The sequence below is a fragment of the Culex pipiens genome, chromosome 2, assembly GCF_016801865.2.
Source record: "Culex pipiens pallens isolate TS chromosome 2, TS_CPP_V2, whole genome shotgun sequence".
NCBI lineage: Eukaryota > Metazoa > Arthropoda > Insecta > Diptera > Culicidae > Culex > Culex pipiens.
Window position 1 is genome coordinate 15,157,479 of NC_068938.1, and position 21,305 is coordinate 15,178,783.

General features: G+C 41.4%; 4 protein-coding genes across 5 annotated transcripts in view; 1 reads left to right on the top strand and 3 right to left on the bottom strand.

The window, feature by feature from the left end:
• The window catches only part of LOC120420491 (trithorax group protein osa-like), a 111,325-nt gene that overhangs the window by 55,219 nt on the left and 34,801 nt on the right, over positions 1–21,305 (top strand). The window lies entirely within an intron of this gene.
• LOC128092257 (mediator of RNA polymerase II transcription subunit 15) lies at positions 390–13,170 on the bottom strand. Of its 2 annotated transcripts, none has more exons than XM_039583586.2 (4): positions 12,976–13,170; positions 12,764–12,903; positions 10,682–12,705; positions 390–529 (listed from the first exon to the last, which is right to left on the bottom strand). In XM_039583586.2, exons 1-3 carry the CDS (start codon positions 13,032–13,034, stop codon positions 10,694–10,696), a joined length of 2,211 nt encoding a protein of 736 aa, XP_039439520.1. In that variant the 5' UTR covers positions 13,035–13,170; the 3' UTR covers positions 390–529; positions 10,682–10,693. The 2 variants fall into 2 exon arrangements, with proteins under 2 accessions (XP_039439520.1, XP_039439521.1); XM_039583587.2 differs by lacking the exon at positions 390–529 and adding an exon at positions 4,513–4,536.
• On the bottom strand, positions 6,785–9,601 carry LOC120420520 (zinc finger protein 431-like). The gene is made up of 2 exons (XM_039583585.2): positions 9,538–9,601; positions 6,785–9,479 (listed from the first exon to the last, which is right to left on the bottom strand). Exon 2 carries the CDS (start codon positions 9,461–9,463, stop codon positions 7,190–7,192), a length of 2,274 nt encoding a protein of 757 aa, XP_039439519.1. The 5' UTR covers positions 9,464–9,479; positions 9,538–9,601; the 3' UTR covers positions 6,785–7,189.
• Positions 13,279–13,903, bottom strand: LOC120420534 (mediator of RNA polymerase II transcription subunit 15-like). Its single transcript, XM_039583608.2, has 3 exons — positions 13,713–13,903; positions 13,509–13,648; positions 13,279–13,443 (listed from the first exon to the last, which is right to left on the bottom strand). The coding sequence occupies exons 1-3, from the start codon at positions 13,772–13,774 to the stop codon at positions 13,382–13,384; spliced, it is 264 nt and encodes an 87-aa protein (XP_039439542.1). The 5' UTR covers positions 13,775–13,903; the 3' UTR covers positions 13,279–13,381.

A 21,305-nucleotide genomic window follows, 5' to 3' on the forward strand; every position in this document is an offset into this window, starting at 1 on the left:
GCTGGGCTTCGATTTCCTCCGATGTGCGGTTCGCTCGCCGTAGAAATTGCCTGACCCGGTTCCGTTCCCGGTCCAGCTCGATCTGTTCCTGGGTGCGTGCCGCTCGCTTCCGCGCCACTCGTAGCCGGTTCAGGATGCGTTCGTTGGTGACCCTTTCCGTTGTGTAGTTTGCCCTCGTCCGTTGCATTCGAAGTCTTGCGTAGTGTCGGCGTCCGGTTACACCCGGCTCCGGTCCGGGCGTCATTCCGTCCGTTGTCGTTATCATCGTTAGTAGCGAGTCGTCGTCGCTGGTGATTTGTTCGAGCTTTCGCATTTCGAAGCTGGCCTGTTCGCCGGCGGTTTCGAAGAGGGGCTCTTCCTTGATGAGTATGGTTTCGGTCAAATCCAGCGTTTCGCACTTGATGGGCATTTCTGTGGCCAGAAAGGAGTCCGCCGAAGCGCGGCACATGGTCACAAACTCAAAGCAAACTTCCAATCGTTCCAGACAGCTGGCGCATATGTTCTTCGGCAGAGTGTCGTCCAATGTAACCTAAAAGGGAATTATTGTTTAAGACCGGAGAGACTCTTAAACTAGAATTGTGAGTAATTTTAAAACTGAAAAACTTTTTCTTTATGTTCCAAACTCTCAAATTATTAAATAAAATAAGAAAAAGTCGAACATGTACGCCATATTAGGATGTGAATTTCGGAGGCATTTCAGGGCATGATCCCCTAGGTATACTGAGCCCGAAACCTAAATATGAGCTAGATTGGTTGCGGCAGGACCTAGCGCTTTGACTTTGAAATTTACTAATATGTTTTCCAGTTTATAGCATCTCAACTTATTTTGCATTTTTTCATAATCCTCATGGGCCCCAACTTTGCCGAAGAGTGCGAAATGATTTGTCAAGTTGTTCCCTGAAACACGAACTATGAGCTGGTGATGTTTATTAATGTTGGGACCATGAAAACAACAGCAGATCTGGGCTCACTGATCGCAGCTGGATCTGCCATCATGTAGATGCTTTAGACTCTGCTTCATTCGTCTATTGTCTCGCGACGTAATTGTATCGTGCAGCCGCACAGGCGGCTTTGTATATTTTGTACATTTTAGTTTGTTTGTCCGTAATAAATATATTTTAATCTGTGGCAAAACATGTATTTATTCGCGGTCCGACTAGAATGCAACAATTAAAAATGTAAAAATCATCAAGGGACTCTATAAGGCTTTCTAGTCGGAAATTTACCAACATAATCAAAGTGTTTACATGACAGCTGTTCGTCATTTTTGGGTTGATTTTTTTTTTCATTGGGCCTAGAAAGCCTCATTCTAGTAGAATCTTAAAATCTAAAATTTCAAAATTCTAAAATTCTTTGGACTTAACATTTAAAATTCTAAAATTCTAATATGATATTTAATTGCTAAATTCTTAAAAAAAATAATTAAAAAAAATTAATGCTCCATACTTTTACAATTCCAAAATGAAAAAAAAACTACTACTTGTTCGGTAATTCGGTAATTTCGGAAAATGAAAAAAAAAACTACTGCTTTTTTAAACAAAATTAAATCTTTAATTTTGTTTTTTTTTTTGTTTAAAATGAATTTTTCAGATGTTTTGTTTTACTTCAAATACGAACGTATTCGAATTAAAAAGCACTCAAACGTCAAAAACAGTTGACATGATGTTGACATTTCAACCCCATTGTTTGTCGCTTTCCGAGCACGTGGTTTCAAGCTTTTGACAGCTGCCAGTCGCTTCAATTGGGTCCTAAAATGAAGCTTAGATTGCTGATATTATTGTTTACAGCGATAAAGCTCATTTTTCTAAGTACAATGACCCTTTGTACGACCACAAAGAGTTTAAAATGGATTTTTAAATCAATTTTGAAAAATTAACCTCGCGGTCCTTCTTGACAGAAAAGCTCCTACTTGACAGCTCGTTCCAAGGAGACCATAGTTGATCCATCGAAAAAATGTTGTCTTGTCAAAAAAAAATCTGCATTAAAATGAAAAAAAGTGATCAGAAATGGTTTTTAATCGTGTTCTTTTATCGTTGCAAATAAAAATTTACATAGGGCTTTAGTACCCAATTAGCGGATTCAGATTCGTTAATTCGAATGCAGTTAGAAAATTAGTAGGCCGGTCAGGCCTCGCTCTTTAGATTGTCATTCCGTTGTTAGCAACCGAGCAAACCAGACGCAATAAACGTTAGTTTCTTTTTGTAACTGGTCTTTCATTACGTGTCCACCCCGGACACTACATTGGCGACGAGGATTCCAAGCCGGACCCGGAAGCATGGCGGATGTGCAGCAAGCGATCCTGCAGATCACTCAGATCCTGCAAAAGCTCACTTCCGCAGCACCGGCACCAGTCAACACGGAGCAAATCCTGGAAAACCTGTCAGCAAACATCGCAGAGTTTTCTTTCGATCCTGACAACGACGTGACCTTCGGAAGCTGGTTCCAGCGCTACGAGAGCCTTTTCGAGGAGGATGCGGGTAAGCTGGACGATGCTGCCAAGGTGCGACTCCTGCTGAGGAAGCTGGACACGCCGTCTCACAGTCGTTACGTAAACTACATCCTTCCAACGCTGCCGAAGGATGTGTCGTTTGCTGATACCATAGCAACGCTGAAGAAAATTTTCGGTGCCCAAACTTCAACTTTCAACAAGCGCTACCGATGTCTACAGTTGACCAAATCCGATGCCGACGACATCATCGCTTACGGAGGGAAGGTCAACCGTGCGTGTGAGGACTTCGACTTCAAAAAGCTGAAAATTGAGCAGTTCAAGTGTTTGATTTTTGTCTGCGGACTTCAAGCTCCGCACTATGCAGACATTCGTGCCAGACTTCTCTCACGCATCGAAGCCGAAACCGCGGGCAACCCGGTAAGCCTCCAGACACTCATCGACGAATTTCAACGCTACGCCAACCTCAAGGCGGACACCACGCTGATTGGACGACCATCAAGTTCAGCACAAGCGGTTCACGCGGTCCAGGAGGGCCCAAAAGCAGACCATCGTGCTCAGCGCTCATCAAGAAAGGACTCCAAAACGCCTCCTTATCCCTGCTGGAAATGCGGTCAGATGCACTTCGTCCGCAACTGCCCTTTTTCGGAACACGTGTGCCATACCTGCAATCGCGTTGGCCACAAAGAGGGGTATTGCAGGTGTGTGTCCAGATCTTCGAGCGCGTCCACATCCACCAGCAGCTCCTCGTCCGAGCAGGACGAGCATCCAGTCAAGTTGAAGAAAGCGCCCAAGAAGCAGCCCAAGGTCAACTCCAGAGGTGTCTTCGTGGTGAACCACATCGCTTCCAGACCAAGTTCAATGCAACATCAAGAGCTCCAGCTTAATCACGAACCATCTCCGTCCACGGCCAAGCAGAGTCTCAAGCCCGGGGACATTGTCTTCACTCGGGTTCATCGAGGAAACTCCCGGCGGTGGAGGTCAGCAAAGGTCGTCGAACGAGTCGGAGACGAAACTTACAACGTTTTTCTCGAGGACTGCCGTCGCGTGGTCCGGCGTTCCGTTGCGAAGTTGAAGACTCAAAGCCCGAAGAACCTTCCACCAGCCCAGCTGTCTCCTCTTACCATCTTGTTGGAGGATTTCGGACTGTCTGCTCCTACAGTACCTACCGCTACCACACCCAATCTGGACGACGAGATGACCGAATCTGCCGATCACTCAAGCGACGAAGCTGAAGAAGTTGTTCCATCGCAGTCGGCGACCGGATATCTCCAGCGACTCTTTCGCTTCAATCCACTCCGTACAGGATGGCTTAAGGGGGGAGATGTTACATCCAAGTAGGCCGGTCAGGCCTCGCTCTTTAGATTGTCATTCCGTTGTTAGCAATCGAGCAAACCAGACGCAATAAACGTTAATTTCTTTTTGTAACTGGTCTTTCATTACGTGTCCACCCCGGACACTACATTAAACATATTTCTTAAATTACAATAATTTTTATGTTTCATTTCTTGAGTTTTTTTAAAGGTCCTATAAACATATGAAAGACAATAGCTTATAGGAACTTAAAAAAAACTCTAGTGTTTGATATAGTATTTAACACGAAACAAATTTTAATTTTTAAAATATGTTGTTCTCTAATTACTGAACCAAAAATCCAATTGAAGAGCCCCTCGAAGCGTAACATACACACATACATTTTTTAATGAGCTTTTTTGCGTCACAAATTTTTGTATTGTATTTTTAGGTATTTAGAGAAATATTATCCCGATTTTGAAAATAATATACTAGCTGACTACCATCTATAAGACCAAAAAATAAACTGAAAATCATCAAAAGCCACCCTACCTTAAGCTGCGTACACTCGTACATCATTTCCCACAGTGCTCGGTGGCAGCGGGTGGAAATTCCGGCCAGGGCAATCTCCCCCGGTCCGACCGTGTTCCGGCAGGCTCGACACACCTGATTCATGGCTTCCGCAGCAGATTCCAGCGTATTTTTCGAGCCCAGCAGCGTCCAAATGGACCAAATTTCACAACTCTTTTGGAGCAATAATATTGTTGGACTGTACGCGTTTGTTTTCTTCCCACACTCTGACGGGAAAAAACGTCAAGGGGTTGCTCGATTGTTGTTTATGTTGTTGGCTAGGGTGATTCTGGCAACACTGCCAGTAACAGCGTCAGCTGTCAGTTTAAAATAAAAACAACAAGCGGGAGTTTTCCAAAAATTAGTCGCATTCACGTTTAGTTTAATTTTTATTTTAAACACTTGTAACCGCACGGATGCGCGAGCTGTCAGGACAAGAAGTGTCGCAGCGACGAACCGTTACACACGTCGCGATAATCGCTCTCGGATTAACAATAAAATTAGTTTAACTAAAACCGCTTAAGTAATCGTTTATTCTGTCCGACCGATAAAGATCTCCACAAACTCTACGATCAAGTGAAGATATGAGCAGCTTGTTTACGTCCAAGGTTACGTCCTATTTAAAAGTTACCTTAGAATCATGAGCGATTCCAGGATGCTGGAGTCGAACTCAACGCCAGTTCAACCAAACATCACAATGCGACCTGTCCGGAGACCAGTGCAGCGAGACGACCCCTTCATCTACCTGGAGGCTCCCAACGAACCGGTTGCCGAAATGGACCATCTGTTCCAACCCACCGAGGAGGCCCAGTTCTGGGAGCGACTGGCGTTCGCCGGAGTCATCTGCTGCTGCGGAAAGCTGCTTCAGAACGAAATCATGCTGCGGCAGCATCGATCGCGTCTTCACGTGGACGATAAAGTCTGTCGGGGTCGTTTCAAGTGCATCGACTGCAATCGGTACTTTAACTCACCCCTTCAGCTGTCGGAACATCTGGAAGCTCGCGAGGGCAAGGATTTCTACCGTTGCAAGATCTGCAACGTGTTGACCAAGCAATGGAAGCACCTGCAGCTTCACTTTGAGTTTACTCGGTTTCATCCGATTCTGGACGTTTCAGAGGAGGAACGACTCAAGTTCGAAGAGGCCGTTGAAACGGTGACCAGTTCAGATGGGCGCTGTTGTGGTTGCGATCTTGAATTTTCAAGTGGCGAAGAGCTGTTCCAGCATACAAGCGAATCGCACCTGTCGGAGGAGCTCATGCAGTTTGCGTGCACAATTTGTCACCAGAGCCACTCCGATTGGAACAGTCTTCACAAGCACCAGCAACTGTTCATCGGAGAAAGGACCTATCGATGTCGAGTAGCTGAATGTGGCTTCCAATCCGAGTCTCGAGAAACACTCAAGAAGCACGTGGACGTCGGAGTCCACGGCAATCTGGCCAATTTACCTCAACCTATCAAGCAGGTGGAACCCATCCGATTCCACTGCTGCTTCTCGCTGTGCTCCAAAACGTTCGAAGAACGACACGAATTGGAACGCCACTGCAGCGAGGAACACGCGGAACGACGTGCCTTCAACAGCATACACAGCAAGAACTCAACTCAAAACGTCTGCTCGCTCTGCGCTCGAGTCTTCCCCACGGACAAGCTCTACGCCAGCCACCTCGAATCGCTGACGGCGCCGAAGGCGATGTGCAGTACCTGTGGCAAAACGGTGTCCCGTTACGGAATCACCAAGCACATGCGACTTCACACCCAAGCCAAAAGCAAGAGCTTCACCTGCCAGGAGTGCGGCAAGGTCTACGCGACCAAGGTCGGCCTGCTCAAGCACGAGAAACGTGACCACCTCAACGAGTTCCCTGAGGCTTGCCAGTTCTGCGAAAAGCGCTTCATCCTGAAGAGTGACCTGAAGCACCACATGGCGATGCGGCACACGCAGGATCGCCCGTACAAGTGCACCCGGTGTGAGCTTGCGTTCGTGACCCGCCAGCAGCTGGCCCGGCACGAGGCAACGCACACCGATGAACGGCCGTACGGTTGTAGCTACTGCTCGAACACGTACCGCCACGACGCCGATCGGAAGCGGCACGAGCAGGGAGTTCATCTCAACGAGAAGCCCTTCCAGTGTGGGCTGTGTGACGCTGCGTTCGTGCGGGAGCGGGAATTGCGGCTGCATACGGGTTCCGTTCATAAGCGTTAGTATCTTAAACTATTTTATTTTAACACACAAATTCTTTTATATGACAACAAGCTTTACCCGACAAACTTCGTTCTGCCTTTTTTCGTTTGTTGACGTTTTTAACTTTTTTGCTTATTCAGCCTCCTGTGATCAAAATTTGGTTTTACGTAACTTTTCCCATACAATCTGCAGATTTTCCGGAATCGGTTCCAGAGTGGTCAAAGTTATAACTTTTTGGCGTAAGAACCTTCCTTGCACTTATATTGCTTATTGCGAGATAAAGTCACGATTCTCCTTCGCTTCGACTGACAGGAGGTTAAAGCCGCCGAACTACCGCAGTGTAAAAATCTGCAAGTTGAACTGAAATTCCGTGTTGATTTGGCTGTCAACTTGGTTTGTTTTCAATATTTTCCAAAAAGTCAGCTGAAAACTCAAGGCAACCTTTGACAAAAACCGAAAATTTGTTCTGCGGCTGTCATGCGGCCATTCTCTTGCGGTCATATCAGCGCGCGTGAACTCTAATTATTGACGCCCGCGATAATACAAACCAAACGCAACAAAGAGCGATCCGACGCTCCGTATTGAATTGATTCGCGTCCGAACAAAACCGTTAAAAAAAATATATAAGATTTATTTATTACTCAGCTTTAAAATTACAGAATAATAATAAAGAATGAAGTACTACATATAAATCAAATTGAACCCTAATCCGAATCCTCCTTCACCTCCATTTGGTGCTGCTCATCGACGTGGGCGGCCAGCTGCTTGGCGACGTTGGTCGAATAGTCACATCCCGTCACCATGCACTGGAACAGCTTCACGCCCGTGTGCGAAGAAATGTGCAGACGTAGATCGCGAGCCCGGATGAAGCACTTGCCGCAGTACTCGCACTTTTCGGGCTTTTCGTTCAAGTGGACCGCCTGCTCGTGCCGTTTGGTGTCGTTCGGATAGCGGTACTCTTTGCCGCAGTAGTTGCACGGGTACCGCTGGTCCGTGTGGCCAATCATGTGTCGCTGGAGCAGGAACTTCGAGCCGAAGCTAATCGGACATTGGTTACAGCGGTACGGTTTGATCTTCATGTGCCTGTTGGTTTCGTGCGATTTGAGCAGTGTTTTCGTGTTGAAGATCTTGCCGCACGTTTTGCACAGCTCGCCGGCGGTGCCTTCGTGCTGACTCTTGATGTGCTGCTGCAGAGTGACCGGCGTGCGGAGTGTCGCTGGACAGTGCGGACACTGGTGCACGACCTGGGGCTCCTTCTCGTCGGCCGGCAGGTGGTAGTACTTTTCGTGACGGGTCAGCTGTTCGCGAGTCGAAAATCTCTGGCTGCACGCCGTGCACATGACCTTGCGATCGATGATGGAACGGGCGTGGCGTTTGTACGCCTCCGCTGATGGAAAGAGACGCTTGCACAGGTCACAAACGTAGTCTGGGTCTGCGTCTTTGCTGAAGTGATAGTTGACCGTGCGTTTCTCCTCATGAGCGACCGAGCTGTGCTGCTCCAGTTCTTCCCTGCTCGGAAATACCTCGTTACAATCGCGCATGCAGCAGAAGAATTCCTCAATAAGTTCTTTGATGACGTATCTTGCGGGGAAACCAGCTTGATCACAGTGCAGTCCGGATTCCACGTGCTTACGAATTGCCGCACGCTGATCGGTCTTAAACGTACAATTCTCTGCACGACACTGGTACGTTCTCGTACCGCTGAAGCTTTGCTGATGTTGGTGAAGACTTTTACGGTCCGAGAAGCAACTGTAGCAAATGGTGCACTGAAACATCGGAACATCATCCCGATCATCGTAGTGCGCCTCCTTGACATGTTCCAGCAACGCTTCTGCGTCCTCAAACTCACCCTCACAAGCGCAGCATCGGCCATCAATCTCGTACAAGGTGTCTACCACGCTGTCGAATTTCGTTTGTTCCTCCTCGGACGGCTCCAACCACGGATGGAATCGAGTAAATTCAAAGTGAATCTGCAGCGTTGTCATCTCCTTCGTAAGAACATTACAGATCTTACAGCGATAGAACTGTTTCTTTTCACGCTCGTTACGATGGCGGTCCAAATCCCACTTGCTCTTGAATCGCTTCTTGCAATCATTACACTTGATGCTACTCCACGCGACTTCCTGTTTCGCGTGCATCAATCCACGATGTGTCTGCAGCTCCTTCTCACTTCCAAACAGCTTTCCACAGCAGCAAATAAGTCCGCCAAACAACAGTTGTTCGTAAAACTCACCCTCGGCCACCGTTTCAAAGGCCTCTTGCAATTTTTCCCCTTCCTCACCCGGAACGTCCAGATAAATAAACGGATCAACTTCTTCCTCCGGCGGGGGTTGTGGCTTCGGGCGTTGAACCCGCACCTTCGGAGTCACACCCGGCACGGACCATCCCTCCTCGGCCACGTTGAACAACTCTTCGGCGTTCATCGAATCTTCCTCGACCTTGACGTGCGAGGCTCGCGTCCGCGCATCGTTCTCCAAAATCATCTCCCGCAGCTGGGCCGCACAGCTCAGCTGATCCAAACACTGGCCGCAAATGTGCTGCGGAAGTCCGTCCGTTTCCACCGGCTTCTTCAGGCCCACCGTTCGTCCGATAAGCTCCGCAATCAGCTTGCCCTCGCAGATGCAAAACACCGAAATCAGCTCGTCCGGTTCGTCGTCCTCGCACAGCCGACAGCATCCGTCCACGTTCTTCAAGCTGTTCCGCAGCAGCTGCCCGGTGAAGAATCGGTTGGTGTCGCGGCAGCGCTTCCGAAACGTGCACGCCTTATCCAGCTGTTCTAGGCAGCGGCCGCAGATGTACTGCGACATGTCGCCCATCTCGTACTGGGACAGCTTCGTGAGCTCGCTGATCATTTCCGACACGAGCTTCTGCTGCGAGGAACAGCGCGCGAACAGGGAAATCAGCTCGTCCACTTCCGTCTCCAAGCAGAGCCGACAGGGTGGCGTCTCTTCCGGGTCTGATTCGTTTTCGAAGAACATTTTGGTGGTGTTTGAGCTGCAAGGTGGGTGAGGATTAAACACCTAAAAATCCACGTTAATAAATCAATATTTACCTGAAAGTTATCAAATTCTTGCAAGTTTTTCTAAAAAGATGCTCTGAAATCACAAAAAAACAAAGATCTGTCACTCTTGAAAAACGTCATCACATCAAACAAAACTGTTGGCAGTGCTGCCATCAGCAACGCGATAGACCTACACGCTCATTTTCCTTTACTCATTTGAAATACGTTTCAGCCTTCGTGTAATCAGCGATTACATAGCTGATTGAGGTCGAAAAAGTGGTTCGGTCATCGGTGTTGAGGTTGAGACAAATTTCTAAGCAAAACTAGCATTTCGATGCCAACATTTCAAAAAGCATCATGTACAAACTATGTATTTTGAGAAAAACGCATTTGAATGTTGAGCACCCATTTTCAATTCCCATTTTAATATAAAAGCAAAATAAGATGTTCTAATGATAACACACGATGCAAAACGTTGCTTTTATTGATACTTGATCATCCAAATTCAATAAAACATTATTTCCGTAATTTTATTTGAGAAAAACAAACATTACTTCTTTTGAAATCACCAGCGTCTATACCACCCTGCTGTCATTGAGGGGGGCGCTTTGTTATGATTCGTTTTTCTTCGCCGAATATCCATGGCGCTTTTTTCATGTTGCTTTTTTTTCGTCACGAGGTTCATGTAGTCTTTTATTTGACAGGTTGACAGGGCTATATAAACAGGAACTGCTGATGGCAGAGATTTTGTTTATGTTACTTTATTTAAAATCATGATTAAACAGACTTTACTGAAGTAACTTTTGCTCATTTTTGGTGGAGAGGTAGCTTATTAGGAGTACTTTCAGAATATGCAATAACCCAGAAAGTGTCAAAATGTACATGATGCCTTTTGAAATGTTACCGTCGATTTCCCAAACACTGACTTCAATTTCAAGTATGTACCTTCAACTTGTTTGAAGAAAAAGAAGATTTTTTTTTGAAGAATTGACAATCTTGACGTCTTGTTTTGGACACTTCCGGTACTCACGATTAAGAAACTCGTAGGATGCGTACATTGAGTAGTGACTTTCTTTTGATTCTATCAATTGAAACATGGTACATCTTATTGTGATCCATAGAAATTGAATATTAATCAAAAGTTTATATTGAAGTCCTGCAAACAAATACGAAAAAAATGTCACCCTCCACTAACCTTCCGTCCGGATTACATTCCGAGCAGCACGCTCGTAGCGCTCGGAGCGACCAGGCTCGGATTGGGTGCGCACGCCTGGCGCACCGACATCTCCCACGTGTCCAGCAGATGGGACAGCGAAAACATCTCCGGCAGCTTGCAGATGCGCGCCAGGAACGACTGCTGCACCTGGACGAGGAACGGTGTCGCGTTGTACTCCTGCTCGATGAGTGAGCAGGTAGGCGAAGTGAAGGGGTACTCGTCCGGGATGGTAACGGCGATGGGCGGAACGCACGGGAGATGTTTGTCGTCGAGCCAGCAGATCAGCTTGATGGTTTTGGTGCCACCGATGGCGCACTGGTCCAGGGAGACCTTGAACTTTTGATCGAGACGGGCGATTTCGCCCTGGAGAATGTGCGGAATCTCTTGGCCGCCGGATAGGCTGGACGATTGCGGGTCATCGACGGCGAGCCGCGGTTGTTTGGCTGGAGTTGGGAGATTTTTGATGTCTGGGCCGAACAGGGCTTCCAGGCACGGACGGAAGGTGCGCTGGAGAGTGTGATTTCCGAGCGAGCTTTGGAGATTGGCGGAGACGGCTTCCACCAGCGGGTTGTTTAGGGGAGTTTCGCGGATCGAGCCCAGCTGGCTGGTGAGAGCGGCTTCACACTTGTAGAGGGTTTCCAGTGGGATTCGGCAGGTTGGATTGCAGAGGATTTCCAGCAAACGTTTCATCTTGCCGATCTTGTCGTGGTCGTCGTTTTCCATTTTGGCAATCATGCGCTTGAGCGGTTCGATGTACTTGGTCAGCGAGCGATACTTTTCGCGGTAGAGTTGCTCCTCCTGTGGGTTCAGGGGGCTTGGAGCTGCTCCTCCGGGTTGGCCTGGGGTGTTGAGGTTCGAGCCTGGTGATTGACCAATGTTGCGCGGTGGGACGCTTCCCATTTGAGGGCTTGGTGAAGGAATTAGGGCCGGGCTAGGAATCATTTGGCCTGGGTGAGATTGTGGGCCGAGGGAGCCTGGTCCAACCGGTGATGGAACCGATGGCGACGGTGATTGGCGTAAGAATTGATTCGGAGTTACGCTGCGTACGGCTCCACCGGGGAAGACCTGGCCTCCGCTCATCATGTCCTGTGGCTTGCGGACCATTCCGGGGACGAAGTTGCCTTGTCCAGCCATTTGATTACCCGGCATGGCACCACCGGGACCCATTCCACCGGCATTCATTTGACCACCACCGACGTTGGGCCCACCCGGACCGCCAGGTTGCTGTAGATTTGGTGGCATTCCGCCTTGCACCTGCTGCTGGCCAGCGACTTGCTGAACCTGACCTAAATTTCCGCCAGGGCCACCAACGCCTTGATTCATCTGGTTCATTTGGCCACCGGCCATTGCCATCTGTTGGTTCGGATTCATTCCCGGAGGCATCTGCTGTCGGATCATCTGGTTCGGGCCCATTCCCATTTGGCCGGGATTCATCGGATTGTTGCCAACCATCTGCCCAGCTCCAGGATTCATCCCTCCCGGGTTCAACTGCTGGTTCAGCGCGTTCTGGTTCATCTGACCTCCCGGATTGACCTGCATGCCGCCCATTCCTCCCATCGCGTTCATCTGGTTCGGTCCACCCGGAACTCCCTGCTGCGGTCCCCCCTGTTGCATCATCGCCATCTGTCCCTGATTGCCCATGCCCACAATCTTACCTCCGCTCATTCCTCCCATGCCCATCTGCATCCCACCCGGACCCTGCTGGCCAGGCATCATCTGGCCACCACCAACCCGGTTCGGCATATTCGCCATCCCTCCCGTCATCGGCATCTGGGGACGGTTCAGCGTTTGCAGCAAGTTCGACGCGTTCCCCGCCCCAATCTGACCCGGTCCCATTCCGGGTCCGCCCATCTGGCCACCTCCCATCATCGGCGGCCGCGTGCCCTGCTGGGCCAACGTCTGCAGGGCATTTATCGGATCCGGCATCCCGCCCTGCTGACCCGGATTCCCTCCGCCGTCCTGATTCGCCCCGGCCGCATTCTGTTGGTTCTTGTTTTTGGAATCTGTAAAAAAAGAAGAATAAGAACTCCACCCCCAAAGAAGAAGCCAACGCTCACTGACTCATCTCGCGGACGTGCAGAATCAGCCGGGCCACGTAGCCCAGATATTCGTCCTTGTTGCGGGCCTTCGTGAAGACGTGGTTCTCCATCTCGAGCCCATTTTTGCTCGAAGTCATTCCGGACTGCTGGATCGCTTCATTGCTGTGCGGAAAAAAAAAAGAAAGTTGAAAGCTTGACCACCCTGAAAAGTAGATGGCTCTGAAAAATGCTCACATCTTATTGACGACACTCTGCCGGAAGCTGGACGTTTTCCACGAGTTGTCCTCGGTCATCGTGCTCGCTAGTCACTGCGGTACGGATTGCGGGTGAAATTGGACCGGAATTCGTGGATTTTCACGGAAAATTCACAAAAATTTGCGCTGCCACGAACTTTTTCGTGGAATCAAGACTTTTTGATGCCGCTACGTTTGACGTTTGCACAACACGGGCGTAGACAAAAGAGGGGGAGGCTAGAAAATCTAGTACTTCAGGGATTTCAGCGTTTGTTTACATAATCTAGTACGACTTTTTCTTAACTCATTTTTAACTGGGGTTTTTTTTATTAATGATTCACCTGACAAATTTACAAGAATTTCGTTTCATTTTTAATTGAACGCGTATCACAAAAGTTTAATAACTTTTATCGATCCACCCATTCTTCCTCGGAATCATATGAATTTTTTTGAACATTTTGTTTCTGACCTAAAAGATAATAAATTTAAAATTAAATTTATATCAACTAGTTTTCCCACAACAACTATCCTTACCAATTTCGCGAATGTGCAGAATCAGCCGGGCCACAAAGCCAAGATATTCGTCCTTGTTTTGTGCCCGCTGGAAGACGTGACTTTCCATTTCCTGTCCATTTCGGCTCGAGATTAGGCCGGTACTTTGTATGCAATCGTTGCTGGTCAAATTACAAGTTTTCATTAGCAAATTTCCATCAAAAAATTGAACGCAATAAAACTTACATTTTGTTGACCACACTTTGGCGAAAACTTGGCCTTCTCCAGGATTCGTCAGCGACGGACATGTTGCTGAGGCTGCTTGGCTTTCTTCAGAAAACAACTTGTTTTCCTCTCCTGGAAATGTGTTGTGAATGGGAATGCAAAGTGTTGACGGCGTCGTCAGCCAGCAAGGGCAAACATCTGGTTCTAAGTTCTAGTACTGCACTGAACTGCACCGCGCGGTGTGTGCAATCTGATTTGACGCGCGGGTGGGTTTAGAGTGGTTCACTGTTTCAAAATAGAAGAGATTCTTCCACGAAAATTATAACATGTTTTATCTGTCTTTTTTTTAACAATTTGATTTTTAATAAAACCCTTTTTTTATTTCGGCTGCCTATTAGTTTTCAGAACAAGAATACTTTAAGAATTTTGGATTTTTTTGAATATTGGAATTTTAGAACTAATATTCTAGTATTAAAATTTTTGAACTAAAGATAAAAACTTAAAATTTATTTTATTTTAGAATTTTAGAAGTCACGTAGCAGCATTGCCTTTTTTTCTATTGCGAGATTCCTACTCGAAACAAGGTGTTCGAAGGCTTGATTGTTGAGGCAATTGCAAACCTCTTTTTACACTTAAGCGTCCACCCACCCGGGATTCGAACTGACGACCTTTGGATTGTGAGTCCAATTGCATTTCAGCGACTCCACCGAGACAGGACCTAGGGAGACTACTCCTACACCTGGATTAAGCTAACGACCTAGCACGATAAAATAGTCCTTTTTTTTTTTTTTTTTTGGGATGGTGGTCCAGCCGCACATCGTTGATGTTGAAACCTCTAAACTGGGCCCTCGTCCTGTCACGTCCGTCAGTAGTCTTGTCGTACATTACAACTAGAATCAGATCTGCCAATGAATTAGTACACTTCGACCAAATAAACACTGACGCTGTATGGATCTGACTCTAGAATAAATGTACAGTTGTGTGTTATTCATAAGTCCAACTTATTCAATTATTCATTTAAGTCCAAATATTCATTTGCTAACTACTTTGGATTGAAAATCTAAATTTTAATCTAAAATCCTCTAAACTTAATGTTCAAAACTAAACGTTCCTTTAACTGTTGTAATACTACTTCTATCAAAAAACAATAAAATTTATGAACTGATATACAAATAGGATAGAAATCGCGATTTGAAAAAGAAATGACCATTTACGTCAAAAGATCCGTAGTTCCTCGATTCGCAACAATGGTCGATACAACCATAATCCGAAAACCGTTAGTTCAACAGATCAACGAATTTTGTCCGATATCATTACATTATTGATTGATCAAGACTCTATGAACAATTTGACATAAACGAATGCCTAGTATTCTACATCAATCAAAGTTTAATGACAGCATTACTCTAACTTAACAATTGCAACTAAATTTATCATCAAATAGATTTGGAAAGCATACAGATTTATTTTAAATGCTAATGCTAAGCAACAAATCAATTGTACTATCCTAAAGTCCCACCTAAATCCCACATTGTGATAGTGAAAAAGTCACAGAAGCAGCGGTGTCTTGTGCAATTGTGATATTTTCACTATCGGAGAACTACCTAGTTCACGAAGACAGCTTATCGGTCAACGCTTAAGCCCTGGGGCTGCGACAAAGCGAGTTCTCGTAGCATGAAGTGGTGTCCATAGTGCTTATAAAGAAGAATGTATACCCAAGTTTTAACTTATGCACTAGGATCAAATCATGCCCCTTGACTTTACAAGGCCCAGGGACCTAGCACGATAAAATAGTCCTTGTATCAATATTACCATTTAGAAATTTTTCTATTCTAGATTTTTTTTTTAAAGAGATCCTATCTAGCAAAATAATGTTTTTGGACCAATCTTGTGCGATATCTTGTGACACGACGTAAACTAAGAGTCTTTACAGCTCGTGCTTAATTTAATCATTCCTGACGTGAGCAGGATAGACTCTTTGTTTAACATTGGCCCAGTTACATTGTTTTTTTTTGCTATATGTAAGGTATGTGTGGCATCCTAAATATTAGTGTAGTTTAGGTAGACCGCTGGAAGCGTGTAGAGTCGTGAGTGTAGTAGTGCGCAGCTGAGAGCAGGGATGCCAGATTTGCAGATTTCTCTGCAAATTTGAAGATTTCCGAAATTTGTTGCAGACAACTTTTTTGTTGCAGATTTTTGCAGATATTTTAACGATGAGGTTTGCAAAAAAAAAAAAAAATCCTTATGTGACAATTTCTTTGAATAAGTTGAGTAATGGGCTATCTACAATCACTTAGCTTAGAACATCTAAGTAAAGTAGTTACTTAGGAAAATACGCAACTTACGGCCGTCATCCACAATCAACTTAGAAATTTTGCTGGGCTGATATACGTTGCTATGCAGTTGTTTGTTTACCTTTGATATTGAAACGTCAACTTACCGTAGATTTTGAAATTTTTCAAACCATACGTCAGTTTCTAATTTGATTACTTTTCCATTGTAGAAGCTCGGCTTCATTTCCATTGATTCAAATTCCAAAGCTAAGTGAAATTGTCTAAGCTAAGTGATTGTAGATAGGCCATAACCCAACAGTACATAGCATTTACAAATTTAAATCAATCTTCTTAGGCCTACGTCAATTTTGATTACTGTCAAAATATGCCAACTTTTACCAACTATTTTTTTAATCACTTGTCGGAAAAAAAAATTACAAATCAGATTGCGTGCTCTACAACATGGCTTTGGTGTACTCTACTGCAAGATTCCTACTCAAATCTTGATATTAAAAAGGTTGAAGTTGCTTGGCTTCAAGATAATTCAATTGTAATTAATTAATTTCTGTTTCAGTAAATGTTTTCCAAGATTTTGGCTATTGTTGAAAAATGCTGTCCTAAATTATTTGAAGCAAATATTGTTGTTTACTTCATTGAATTTTCAGATTCTTATATGGAACAATTTTGAAAACATAATGGAGACATAAATAAGTTCAATTTGAGTTTTAGCATTTTTTAAATAAATTTCTTCATGTTTTGTAATAATTAAGAATTAACGGTGAATTAGATTTTCTACCTCTGTTAATTTTTAAAAACAAAAAAAAATGAAATGCGAAGTTACATAAGATTTTCAATGTGGTTTTCAAAATATTTTATAAGATTGCCTTCCATCGGATGGAGAAGTAAAACGTTGGTCCCGGTCTCAGTTGGCCGTTAAGTCATTCCGTAAGAGTCGTCCTCCTGGTATATTGTTATTATAAGATTAAAAGAAAAATGTCCAATGGCAATTTCTAAATAAAACATTCAATTTAATTAAGATTCAATGATTCAAATATGATTTACATTCGTTTTAACCTAAGTCGCCAAAAATATTGACCAAAAAAATAACGATGCTAAACTGTAGCGATTATGTATACATTCTTTTTAAAAGTTCAGTTTTCTTTTCGCGGGAAGCACAGGTACAATATTGTTCAATCTACATGACACTTATGTGTGAGAAAATATTCCGGAGTTTCTCTTTTCATTGAGCCGGTACAGCCAAATTTTGTCGATGATTTTGTGCAGTGAGTTTTGTTTTTGATAACCTATTCATTTTTGTTAGCTAAAAAAACTTATGACAAACAGCTAATTTCAATTTGTCAAAAAAAAAGAATAACCTAATCAGTTATAACAAATATTATCCCAATTCAATCAACAATGATGTTGCAAATGTTTTTTTGAGTTTTTGTCCCCTCTTTTCTTTTTATTTTCTTTTATAACTTATAAAGATGAATATGGAATGTTAAACGACTAATTACAAACGAATCATACATGAATATGATACCAAAGAAAGCTGGTCACTTTTTCTATTGATTTTTTTAGCACTTTCTGCATTACTGTTTTTATCACAATACATATCTACAGATTTTTTTCGAAAATGTCCTGTAAACATATGAAAGACAATAGCTTATAGGACTTAAAAAAACTCTAGATATAAAAGAAAAAAGTCTTGATTTGTCTGGTTCTCTATACACCTAAGGCGTTCACATATAAAGAATGATTAGTTTAGTGTTTTCAAGTCACATGTTATTGTTGTCCTGTTTTTGATTTTGGGTTTGTGTTTCGAATCATTTCAAAATATTTCTTAAATTGCACAAAAACGTCAGTTGCATACTTTTTTTAATGCCTAATTTTTTATTTAATTGGATTGATTGAAATAATTATGATTCTTAATTTTGAAAGACTATTTAAATTATTATTTTAGTTTTAAATTGTTTTCCCATTGAAAATTCGGTAGCAGTGCACACAAAATGATTTTTTAAAAATAAATATCATTTTAAAAACTATTGCAATCGATTTGGCTCACAGAAGGATTTAATGAAGATAATCTTAAAAACTTATAAAAATAAAATAAATCAATGCGTTAAGTTAACTGATAGGGCACAAGGCATAAGTTTTGATTTTTTTTTAAATATTTAATACGAAATCGCAAAATAGCAATACAAAGAAGGTATTGGAGGATGAATTAACCCAGGGGTGCCCAACCTTTTGGCCCTGCGGGCCAGATCTGATTTTTCAGAAGCTGTTGCGGGCTAGAACTAATGTTTGGTAAAAGTTGATAATGCAAATAATTTTTTTTTTCATAACAATATTTTCATCAGATCCTTTCAAAATAAACAAATAAACTAACTAGTGTTGCAAATATGATTAATTTATTTGGATTATAAGAAAGAAAATCAAAGATATCTTACAAAAATGTGTTTATTTGATTTATTTTTGTTATGTTTTGTTTTGTTTAAAATAGTATTGCAATTGTTTTGTCGATTGCATTTGAATACAAATGGTCGTAGAAAGTTTATAAAGTTTAATTTCCTCAGCACAACAATATATCTGGAGCAACATTTGAAAGGGGCGGTACGACATTGCTCTTACGGCCTTTCGTCCCATTTAAACGCGTGTAATGAAAGGCCGTAAGAGCAATGTCGTACCGCCCCTTTCAAATGTTGCTCCAGATATATAAAAAAATTAAATGCATTTTTTGCGTTATTGTGCATTTTTAATCAAATATTTTACAAAATATTTTAAAATGAATTTAAACACACACAACATTTAAAAAGCTATTCTTCTAATTTCTTCAAACAATTGAATTTCAATAAAATAATATATTTTAAGGTGATTTCTTGACACATTTTTATACATTTTTCAATTTTTTAAAAATATAGGGTTTTTAAAGCATTTTTAATAAAATATTTTACAAAATATTTTAAAATGAATTTAAATACACGCAACATTTAAAAAGCTATTTTTCTAATTTCTTCAAACAATTGAATTTCAATTAAGCAATATATTTTAAGGTGATTTCTTAACACATTTTCAAACATTTTTCAATGTTTTAAAGGAGCCAATCTCCTAACAAAATTTATTGCTTAAAAGTTTTATTGAAAACTACATCATTTTTTGCTTACTCATTTATAAGTAAATCAATTTTAATCAAATTCCTCAAGAAAGAAATTTCAATTCAATTTCAATTCAATTGTAATTAATTAATTTCTGTTTCAGTAAATGTTTTCCAAGATTTTGGCTATTGTTGAAAAATGCTGTCCTCAATTATTTGAAGCAAATATTGTTGTTTACTTCATTAAATTTTTAGATTCTTATATGGAACAATTTTGAAAACATAATGGAGACATAAATAAGTTCAATTTGAGTTTTAGCATTTTTTAAATAAATTTCTTCATGTTTTGTAATAATTAAGAATTAACGGTGAATAAGATTTTCTACCTCTGTTAATTTTTAAAAACAAAAAAAAAATGAAATGCGAAGTTACATAAGATTTTCAATGTGGTTTTCAAAATATTTTATAAGATTGCCTTCCATCGGATGGAGAAGTAAAACGTTGGTCCCAGTCGTAGTCGTAGAAAGTTTATAAAGTTTAATTTCCTCAGCACAACAATATATATAAAAAAATTAAATGCACTTTTTGCGTTATTGTGCATTTTTAATCAAATATTTTACAAAATATTTTAAAATGAATTTAAACACACACAACATTTAAAAAGCTATTCTTCTAATTTGTTCAAACAATTGAATTTCAATTTAACAATATGTTTTAAGGTGATTTCTTAACACATTTTCAAACATTTTTCAATGTTTTAAAGGAGCCAATCTCCTAACAAAATTTATTGCTTAAAAGTTTTATTGAAAACTACATCATTTTTTGCTTACTCATTTATAAGTAAATCAATTTTAATCAAATTCCTCAAGAAAGAAATTTCAATTCAATTTCAATTCAATTGTAATTAATTAATTTCTGTTTCAGTAAATGTTTTCCAAGATTTTGGCTATTGTTGAAAAATGCTGTCCTCAATTATTTGAAGCAAATATTGTTGTTTACTTCATTAAATTTTCAGATTCTTATATGGAACAATTTTGAAAACATAATGGAGACATAAATAAGTTCAATTTGAGTTTTAGCATTTTTTAAATAAATTTCTTCATGTTTTGTAATAATTAAGAATTAACGGTGAATTAGATTTTCTACCTCTGTTAATTTTTAAAAACAAAAAAAAAATGAAATGCGAAGTTACATAAGATTTTCAATGTGGTTTTCAAAATATTTTATAAGATTGCCTTCCATCGGATGGAGAAGTAAAACGTTGGTCCCAGTCGTAGTCGTAGAAAGTTTATAAAGTTTAATTTCCTCAGCACAACAATATATATAAAAAAATTAAATGCACTTTTTGCGTTATTGTGCATTTTTAATCAAATATTTTACAAAATATTTTAAAATGAATTTAAACACACACAACATTTAAAAAGCTATTCTTCTAATTTGTTCAAACAATTGAATTTCAATTTAACAATATGTTTTAAGGTGATTTCTTAACACATTTTCAAACATTTTTCAATGTTTTAAAGGAGCCAATCTCCTAACAAAATTTATTGCTTAAAAGTTTTATTGAAAACTACATCATTTTTTGCTTACTCATTTTAATCAAATTCCTCAAGAAAGAAATTTCAATTCAAAATTTATGTTTTAAATCAGGGGTGCCCAACCTTTTGGCCCTGCGGGCCAGATCTAATTTTTCTGAAGCAGTGGCGGGCCGGAACTAATATTTGATAAAAGTTGAAAAAGTAAACACATTTTTTTTTCAATTTTCTTATGATTGGGTTCTTTTAAAGTAAATACATAAAAGAACTAGTGTTGCAAATATGATTCATATATCTTGATTTTAAGAATGAAAAACAAAGATAACATTCAAAAATGTGTTTATTTGACTTATTTTAATTTTTGTTTGTTTAATTGTTTAAAATTGTATTGAATTTTTTTGTAAATTGCAATTAAATACCTTGATATATTTTTTTTTATTAAAAAAAATTTCATATTTCAATGATCGTAGCATTTTTTTGAAGTTTCGATAATTTTTTTAATATTTTCAAAATATTTGCGGCGATCTATTTTCAGTATGAATAATTTGATTTTTTAAGCTTTTCAAAAAAAAACTTTATCAATAAAAAGTTGTTCTGGAAAAATACATTAGTTTTGCTTACTTATTTATTTAAAAAAAAGAAAATAGAAAAAAAAACTTCAATTTGAAGTAAACACAGTTAAAACTGAAAGAAATAACATTTAGTCTCTTTT

What these genes read in the sequence shown, in the direction of transcription:
- LOC120420534 (XM_039583608.2), bottom strand. Translation starts at nt 13,774, where the DNA reads ATGTCCGTCGCTGACGAATCCTGGAGAAGGCCAAGTTTTCGCCAAAGT. An exon ending in CAAAGTGTGGTCAACAAAAT is followed by an intron (nt 13,649 to 13,712) that starts GTAAGTTTTATT and finishes TAATTTGACCAG; the next exon opens with CAACGATTGCATACAAAGTA. An exon ending in TCTGCACATTCGCGAAATTG is followed by an intron (nt 13,444 to 13,508) that starts GTAAGGATAGTT and finishes ATTATCTTTTAG; the next exon opens with GTCAGAAACAAAATGTTCAA.
- LOC128092257 (XM_039583586.2), bottom strand. Translation starts at nt 13,034, where the DNA reads ATGACCGAGGACAACTCGTGGAAAACGTCCAGCTTCCGGCAGAGTGTC. An exon ending in CAGAGTGTCGTCAATAAGAT is followed by an intron (nt 12,904 to 12,975) that starts GTGAGCATTTTT and finishes TTTTCCGCACAG; the next exon opens with CAATGAAGCGATCCAGCAGT. An exon ending in TCTGCACGTCCGCGAGATGA is followed by an intron (nt 12,706 to 12,763) that starts GTCAGTGAGCGT and finishes CTTTTTTTACAG; the next exon opens with ATTCCAAAAACAAGAACCAA.
- LOC120420520 (XM_039583585.2), bottom strand. Translation starts at nt 9,463, where the DNA reads ATGTTCTTCGAAAACGAATCAGACCCGGAAGAGACGCCACCCTGTCGG.